Source organism: Castanea sativa, chromosome 9 (genome assembly GCF_040712315.1).
Source record: "Castanea sativa cultivar Marrone di Chiusa Pesio chromosome 9, ASM4071231v1".
Taxonomy (NCBI): domain Eukaryota; kingdom Viridiplantae; phylum Streptophyta; class Magnoliopsida; order Fagales; family Fagaceae; genus Castanea; species Castanea sativa.
Window position 1 is genome coordinate 10,146,351 of NC_134021.1, and position 9,766 is coordinate 10,156,116.

Here is a 9,766-nt window from a genome sequence, read left to right on the forward strand (position 1 = left end):
ATCTTACCTTGATAGTCAATGTAAACCAATAATTTTTCAAGTTTAAAATAGAAAAAAAAATCATATTTATGACATTTGACCACCAATTATTGATGGAATATAAAATAAAAAGAAAGGATTAACTAGGTACGAAGTACAATCTTCATAATAGTTTACTCTTCATCTTCTGGGAGCAATACTGGAGCATAATGGAAAGCAAGAGAACAGAATACTGAAATTGGAGATCACCAATGAATATTGGATTCATAAATCTTAAGTAAAGGATCTGGTTAAAGGGGTGCTCTTTGGGCATCTATTATTCATCAATTTTATGAAAAATTGTCCCAAAAAAAAAAATCAGTTTTTCAATTTTCCATAAAATTTTCATAAATTAGTTTACTATTGAATACCGGGCATCCATGAGTAAAATCCCTGCAAAAATTATTTGTCATGCATTTTAGCTTGGAACTTGGAGGGATTTATTCGAAAATAAATATTTAATTTTTCATTCTTTCAAATGTGTTAAGAGTTCATTCTAGTTATTTCTTTCAATGAGCATATTAATAAGGATATTTTTGTAATTACACTATAATTCCTTATATAAATATATACTAAGGTGTGGGCTTGACTCAATATGTCCTAAACCTTTCTATTTCATACCAGTTTCTTTCACTATATTTTTCATCCTCTCACTTCTCTCTTAACCCCAATTTTCCATAGTCTATACCTCAACTAAATGTATAATGTATACTAGTTAAATTTAAGCGATAAATCAGTTTGTACAATTTGGTTAGAGTTTTACTAATTTAAAGGACATGTAGCCTTATTATATGCTGGTTGGTGCATGATTTGAAATGTTGTGAGCCATTTACAGTGGAAAATTAAAATTTTGTAAAATCATGGACATGTGAAAACAGATATCTTAAAATTCAAGCAATTTTGTTACAGTTTAAGCATTCAAGCAGAAGGAGAAGAATTTCACACTACAGTTAATTATGAGAAGGATGTTAATCTGCAAAGAAGCAACCATCTGCAAAGAAACAGCCATGTTAATCTGCAAAGGCCTCCCATTGAAATAGGCAGTTTCTCATTTTAAAACATACAAATAGCCACTGCTACAAATCTTTTTTATTACAATAAGAAGTATGTGACCAACTCATCATAACCACACATCAAGAGACGCAAAGTTATGTTACCAAACATGTTCAGTCCACCTAACACATTATTTGATGTGTGGCTGGATTTGTTAAATATGTAGAGTAAGACATAAGTAGACAAGAAGCATAATCGAATGCATAAATATAATATAAGAGGTAAAAATAATGTTGACTGTAATTAATAGAATAGAACCATGTGAAACCTATTGTATCGTAGTATGGTCGCAAATCAAACTTTTTGCTATAGTGTGGTAAAGTATATACTTATACCTTGAAAAGTTTTGAAGTTAAAAAAAAAAAAAAAAAGAAGAGATTTTAAAAAATTTTACAATGTCAAATGACACATTTGCCCAACTCATCCTAACTCCTTAAAATGGGCCCACAAATTATGGATTTCTTTCTATGAAGTAGGCTTTGGACTGACTTTGTGGGCCTTAGGCTTGCTGGTTTTTTGTACCCAAAAAATGCCTCTTAAGACTGGCTAGTATTATTATTATTATTTTTTTTATAAGACAATGGGCTAGCATTATGTTTAACTTTATGTGAATAAAATAATCAAAGGTTAAAAATAGTAAAGATCAAATCCATGGCATTTGAGGATGTGTGATTTGGCTCATTTTCTTGTTAACAGCTACTCAATTAACTTATTATTTTTTATATATATATTTTAAAACTATGGCTAAAGTATTTTACTTTTTTACAATTTAATAATTTTTTTTTTTACGAATAGACTGTTTATATTATCAATAAGTTATAAATAATAATTTAAGATCATATAAACTTATTGACAAACTTATAAAATCAAATTTCAAGTCTACATAAATACACTTTTAGACAAGTATACATATAAAATATAATATTATATGTAGTTAAATCAAGCCATCATGTTCATGAACAAATTATTGTTTTTGAGCTTAGCTCGATTATTAATAATTGAGCCTAAAAGTAATGCTTGAACTTAGCATATTTTCAAAACAAATGAATATAAACAAGTTTTTTTCCAAATTAAGCTCGAGTTGTTCATAAACAAACTTTTTTTCCCTTTTGGTGGATTTATAATTCTTTCTTGCATCCTTACTTTAGGTTAACGAATTTTTGTTTTGAAATCTTCTCTCACACAAAAGGTGACTACTCTCTCTCTCTCTCTCTCTCTCTCTCTCTCTCTGTTTTTAATGCTTTCTTGCAACTCTACTTTAGGTTAATGAATTTTTATGGTTTTTAATACCTCTACTTTGGGTGTCAATGTTTTGGTATTGTGATTTTTGAGCTCCCCATCACAAGTCTTCTTACTCCCTCTTATAATTTTGGTTTGATATTTGTTTGAGTTAATCCTTAGTTAGTTTAGAAGTGAAAATTTGAGTTTATATCAAAACACAATCTACATGACTATGTATTTGAATGTGCCTATCAATTATTTAAGTAATATCAATTGTAAGTATATGATAATTTTTTATTATCATGATAATCTCTTCAAGAGAATGAGAAATTTGAAAACTAAAATTTTAATTGTATCAAAAGAAATTAGGAAATATAATGCATAATAACAATAGTTAGAAGAATATAGATCACTTCAAAAATGAATAATAATATAATATCAATCAAGAACACAAAAAATGATAAAATTATATATTTGTAAAAAAAGAAAGATAAAAATTACTTTTAAAAATTGTTTAATTTTTAGAGAGAATAAATTATTTGGAGTTAAATTTAGAGAGTAAATTATATATCATACCACATCTCAAAATAATTAATATTCTCACGCATCGCGTGGGTCTGCGACTAGTTGGGATATAAAACTTAAATTATTCTTGGAACTACATACATGTTTGGGGGCCATGGCATTCAAACTTTCTAGAATCTCAAGATTTACCCTTATATTTCAGTTTGATTTTATACTGACCAGATAGGCAGTCCCCCTAATATTCTTACGTCTTATATAACCCTCTTAGTTAGTTTATTTTTCATAATTGTTAATGCTTCCACCTATTATGAATTTCTAGTTCCACCCCTAATTATACTGGATTCTGCCCTGCCCCTCATGAAACCAAAGACTCATTTCTAGTTGCTTCACTTTCCTAACTAAGCACTTCGTATTGTGTATTGGAGTTTCCATCCTCGATGGCAGGTACAGGAACATAATTCTTCTCACTGAAAACCAAAAAAACAGATCAAGAAGAAAAGAAAAATGAGTTAAAGTAAAACACTTTCGCTACAATTTTTTGAAAGCAGAACCTTAGATATCAAGTACTAAGATGGACATGATAAATCATATTGCACTTGCCATGAATCTGTCAGAAAATCACATTTTGATTATAAAAAGATTGTAGCTCAAAGCAGTTATACTTAGAATAGGCCAATTTCCTAATGGTTGATGAAATTACCTTAAGAAAAGAGTCAAGCTATAGCTTCATCTCACTGTTTTCATGATGCTTGGCCCTTTTGTTATAGAAAGTCTCAAATGGTGAAAACATATTACTATATATATTTTTTCTACTTAATATGGAAATACAAAGATGTCTTACAACTTCAATGGAGTATACTCTAAAATGTGCTCAAGGAATTTATCTAAGGTCAAGTTCAAATTCCTCACCAGGCTTATCAGACATTGGTTCCACAAGAATGTAAGGAACTGCTAAGGTCACTCTTTCTCTCTCCATGATCTCAAAAGTTTTCTTTTCGTAGTCATGGAAACATCACAGAGAAGATATAAAGTCATTTAAGGCTTTGCAAAAGCACTGTGAAACAGGATTGTCATTACACATTAAACAGACTAGGCTGGTGAATTTTTATCCATTATCCATATATTTCACATGCCCCTAGCAAATTACAGAGCTTGATTTTTGTGTTAACAATCAACTCTAATTAGGAGGTTCTTTTTTCTGCTTGGAGAATCTGGTTAAGTTTTCTATCAAATTTGAGATGAAAACTGTTCTTTACATTCTATTAAAAGAGACAATGACAAGAACTTTCACAGGATGCTGTGCTGCATGTATATTCACAACCAGACAGTTTGCCAATAAAAATTTCAAGGTAAAGAATTAGAACTTACGTTGTTGAATAGATGACAAGTCCAATACATACAATTGCAAAAGATAGATAGTATAACCAATCAACCTGCCAGTGGAGATTAATATTTGGTCAGGTTTGATATGCATGACACCAAAAATTGTAAAGAAACAAGACGTATTTGCATAGAATAGTTGCAGAACTGTTTCAAGCTATTTATATTACAGCTCAGGAACATATGCATAAATTTGAAAAGCTTACCTGCTGGTGGTAGAAAAAAATGCGAATGACAACTGCCCACATGTCAGAAGTTAGGATAGAGAGATTGAACATCGTGGCTCCACTTAACTGCATGCAAAATACTCAAATTAAAACCAGTGGCCATTGGTATATCTCATAGGACAGCATCACCATAATAAAGGTAGGAATTGATTTTTAGTTTCATAATTAGTTCATCTAGTCAATGAGATCAAAGAAAAAAGGATTTAGAGAATTAACACTCTTTTGCTTTTTATTATCAAAACATGGAGAGTGAATTTGATTCTTGCCAAACTACATATGTTTGTTCTCATCTTTCAAAATAGAATTCTATTTGTAATCAATTTTCCATTGTAAGACCTCTCATTAACTAGACCAAACTCAAAGGCAAATGAATTTTCATCTAAACAAAGTAATTGCACCAAAAAAATGTTGAAGAGAAGGGAACTTACCTGAAGAACGAAAGGAGCAATGGTGTAGCACATAAAAGTTGATACAGCATACCCAGCAAAGGCTAATATCTGAAAACATGAAAACAGATTATTTTTTAAGGTGTAAGGAATGCACATTTCAGAAATTAGACAGGAAAGGAATACAGTAATGTTGCAGCTAAATTTCTTACATCTTGTCCACAGTCTTTGCTTAAGAAAACTTTAAGCATTAGTGACACTAAGGCTGCGTTTGTTTCGGTGTAAATTAATTTTCGGGTGTAAAATAATTTTAGATGAAAATATTTTCAAGAAATGAAAATATTTTCGAGTTTTTGGTTGCATTTTAAAAATTATATTAGAAAATAATTTCAAGTGTTTGGTAACATTCTGAAAATGCAAATTTTTTACTAATTTTTCCCATTTTTTCAGTCATTTTCCCAGCTTCCAAACAAAGCAATACATCAACCGATAAACAAAAAAAAATAAAAAACATCATTCTCACATAAATCGTTCGCTCAAGACCGAGAGAGGGAGGAGGAAGAGATCTCACAGTGCGGTCTCACATCGCAAATCTAATCCGATCTCACAGCGCGATCTCATGGCGGTCGCTGCGATTTCACGGCGCGAGTTCTATGGCGCCTCGATCTCACCGGTGCGCAGTCGACGGAGCGATCTCGCCGGTGCGCAGTCGACGGAGTGATCTCGCGCCTCGATCTCGTTTGCGCAAGCTCGACGGTGCGGTCTCGTGGGCACGCAGTCGACGGCGCGAGCTCGCGGGCGCGGTCTCGCGGGCGCACAGTCGACGGCGCGAGCTCGCGGGCGCGCAGTTGACGGCGCGATCTCGCGCCTCAATCTCGTTCGCGCGAGCTCGCGGGCGCCAGCTTGCCGGCGCGATCTCACTGGTGTGACTGCCGTTGCTCTCTCTCTCTCTCCTTTTCTATTTTCAGTCTAGAAAATTGTATTTGAAGGTAAAATAGAAATGAAAATTGATTTACAGCTAGGGAGGGTAATTTTCCGGTCAACGTGTAATGATTTTCAATTTGACCAAATTTTCCGTTGAACCAAACACACGCAAATGCAAAAAATATTTTCTAGAATTGATTTACCGTCCAACCAAACGCAGCCTAACTTCCAAGATCAAACATGATATAATCTTTTTTTTTTCCCTTCCCAATACTAGAAATGATTTCCAAAATTCAAATAAAATCTTATTTTATTAAACCTATTCAGTCATTGCAGATTGTTGCAGAACATTCACAAGCAGATTGTAGACTCCATCATCAAACTTTTCCTCAGAATCTTATTATGTAAAATTAACATCAAGAACTGAAATATATCAGTGGGAGTTTAGATTTCCTATTCTCACATAAAAATAAAAAATAAAAATAAATCCAAGCATGTCAGGAAGAGAAGATGGATGAACCATAAAAGATTATGCAAAATTAAATTACATACAAGATCTGTAGACCACTCAATTGATTCCAGACTCTTGAGCTCCACTATTGATCTGAGAAAAGGTTAAGGAATGAAAGTAATACTATTCTTCTCCTTAAAGAATAGAAACATAAGTTACAATTCCAATCTATTTTCCTTAAAGCTAAAATCACAACAAAAAGATTCTAAAAAAAAAAAATTGAAAATGAAGTGTAATCCATGTCTATTGTATTACTTATCCAAAAAAAAACTGTCTAGTATATGCCCAAGGAAGGATACATTTCAACCACACTCACTAGAAATCCATAGACACCGATCATTGCAACTACTTCATTGCGATTTTTTTTCTTAACACAAAATTCCTGCATTTTAAAAAGTAATTATAAAAGGAGCAACTTTTAAATGGCAAGAATATGTTGAATTAGATGAAGGAAATGGTCTTCAATGTTCCACATATGAAACTTCTGCAATTTAATTAACAAAGCTGAAAATAAAAATTGAAGATTCAGGTATGCTGCTTCAAATTTTTATTTTTTAGTATCATACTTCATTAGGTGCTTATCATAGAACCGAAGCTGTTCAGCCCATAAGTTAATCTGATATCACTATCAACCTTTCAACTTAAGGGTTATTTATCTTTCTATAGAGGTAGCAAAAATGGATGCTCTGACCTCACCAACATTGCTCATTGCATAGAAAACTGTCCCAGCAATGACAAGTACATCCCCCAGTAGAGGTTTTGAACCATCTGAAAGATCAATTTATGATATGAAATTAATTATATATACAATCAGGAATTAGAGTCGCAAATACTTAATGTTAATGGGGATGGTAGTGTTCACCTAAAACTTGCTAGTAAATACCTTAGAACTCAAGGAACTAAGTTCACTAACCATGACTATAATTCCACTTATACATCCTCACTTAAAACAGAAACCATCCTTGAAACATGACTAATCTGAACAACCATTAGTTTTATTGCCCAGAAAATGAAAACATAAGTTATAAAATATGGAAGAGAAAATGTCACCTCCACCGCCAACCCCAGCATCAGAGAGGAACACTAAGCCAAGGCCAATTATACAGACGGCTGCACCAAATAACTGCCACAGGGAATACCGAGTGCCTAGAAAGAACCATGTCAAAATCATGACCCATGGTATTGTCCAACAATCCAATAACGTCACGCTGGTGATTGATGAGAACTGGTATGCCTTATTAACTGCATCAAATTAAACATCTACAAGTTAATTCAAGAATCCTAGAAATCCACATTTGACCTACCTTATACAGGACTTAAAAAAGATTTTATAGGGAATAAGAATTGTGCATTAGGGGTTCATTTTAAATGTTGTTGTCCATGTTTTGGATATACATTGGGACAAAATTCTCTATTTCTTTTAAAAATAATTCTAAGGTTCATTTCCAATACTGCATGGTCGCTCTCCAAAAAAAAAGAAAAAGAAAAACAATTTGAGGGTAAGAATGTAAGGTTGCCTATCAATCATCTCTTCTAGACCCGAAGGACTAGGAGCTTTGTACATTGACAGTTTTATGTATCATCTTTTTTTAACTAATATTACTTGCTATATTTTCCTATGTCTTCCTTAGTTCAAAATCATCCTAGGCATCAAACACAGCCAAATCCCAAATTTGGCATTATGCAGAGACAGTTGATTGCCATTACTAGCACAACAATTTTTGAGAACAAATATCATCAATAATCTTAATTAGCCTTTCACATCGGTCATACATTACTAATAATGCCAAAGCATATGTGGGAGATTTAATAGAGCATTACTCACCAAGATAATTCCCTTGGACATCAACAAAACCTAAAAGGAGATACCAATACCAAGAAACCTGCCACACTCACACATTCTTAGAAACTCAAATGCAACTTAGAATATTGCAACCAAATGCACTTTAGCTTATGGTTTCAATTTCACCACCGCTTGGTTGAGCAGCTAATGCAATATATATATACAATACAGATACCTATTAATAATGGAAAAAAAAAAAAAAACGAATTTACCAGTAGTCCCTGACGCCTATACAGCAAAATACTCCCATAAACAGAAGCCAAAAAGAAGTAAGGAAACAAAGTCTGAGTAAGCGGTGCATCAACACCTACACACATCAACAGTAAACAAAATCAAGTAAAGGGTCAACATAAATTACAAAAAAAAAAAAAAAAAAAATCATGGTCATCAACATGAGAAGCAGAGAAATGCATGAAACTAAAGATGGGTTTTTGAAGGTTACCAAGATCAGCTATCAGAGACGAAGTGAAGCTAACGAGTGCAAGTACAAAAGAGACAACCTGACCCAGGAACAGTAGGTAGATTGTTTGCCCGGTTACATGGCTTCTCCAGCGGCCATTCAAATTGCACCAGCTCATACTGAAACTTGCAGAAGTATCAAAGCAAAAGTCAAAGGACTACCGAAAATTGTCTGCTTAGAATCATTATAGCTGAACATATCAGATATAAGTTATACCGTATAGCAGAAGGAGTTCTTTAATGAACCATTGTGCAGGTGCGTGACAATCTGGGAAGCGGGGACAGTGGGACACTGACCCGGTCATGGTGCGATTTTGAGTACTACACAGCAAAACTACAATTTTTGAAAAAATATGACAGGGTATACTTATTAATTAATTATCAAAATATATTTTCAAATATCGTGAAGTTTTTATTTTTCATATAATGTTAAAAATATATTAATTTAAAAACAATAATGGATAATGTAAAGACACAATTCGAGTCCGGATTCACAATCAGAAGGGAGTAGGCCTGAGAAGCCCTTTTACAATAAAATTTGTAGAGAGTGTGCTTGAAATCTAGGTTCTAATGATGTTTAAATAACAAAGAAATAATGAGCTTTGGTCACGATGGCACTTATAAGGAGTTGTTTATATGAATATGAATGAAAACTTCTCCTCGGATACAATTTGAGGATAATTTATACTACTACTTCTCAAGATAGATTACAATTGTAGATAGTTCGGTTTACAATGTACTTTTTCTTTTTCTCTCTCAAAAAATCCCCCCTCTTTACCGAAGGTCCTTCTTTCTTTTATACTCCCTCATTCCTTTTTTCTTCATCCTCCACGTCATGGTTAGATTGCTCGTTTTAGATACTTGTCCTATCCACCTCCCTTGTAGTCTTTGGAGATAGGAACCAAGTTCCACCATGATACTCAGGTCTCACTTCCCTATTAACGTGGCCAGAATATCAGTTGCAGAGCATTTAATGCGGGGCGGTGGTAAATAGCTTTATATTAGATATTCCACCGCCCTTCTTCTTATCCTCCACGTGTACCGTGTCTAGAACATAACTTGTGGAATTTCTAGAACATAGCCTGTGGATTTTAACCAACCCTTCCCCTACCTCGGCTTCATATAGCCGAGGACACAATCTTCTTCGGACATACTTATCCAGACATTATCTTTTCTTTATATAGTATTTTCCTATGAGTTAACATTCATACAGCCTCGA

General features: G+C 33.3%; 1 protein-coding gene across 1 annotated transcript; it reads right to left on the reverse strand.

Annotated features, from left to right (window-relative positions):
• Window positions 1-2,846: 2,846 nt before the first annotated feature.
• Window positions 2,847-8,729, reverse strand: LOC142611008 (uncharacterized). The gene is made up of 11 exons (XM_075782999.1): window positions 8,531-8,729; window positions 8,301-8,395; window positions 8,071-8,128; window positions 7,296-7,487; window positions 6,937-7,013; window positions 6,545-6,627; window positions 6,287-6,338; window positions 4,853-4,921; window positions 4,404-4,490; window positions 4,186-4,250; window positions 2,847-3,284 (listed from the first exon to the last, which is right to left on the reverse strand). The coding sequence occupies exons 1-11, from the start codon at window positions 8,664-8,666 to the stop codon at window positions 3,212-3,214; spliced, it is 987 nt and encodes a 328-aa protein (XP_075639114.1). The 5' UTR covers window positions 8,667-8,729; the 3' UTR covers window positions 2,847-3,211.
• Between the last annotated feature and the right edge of the window lie 1,037 nt (window positions 8,730-9,766).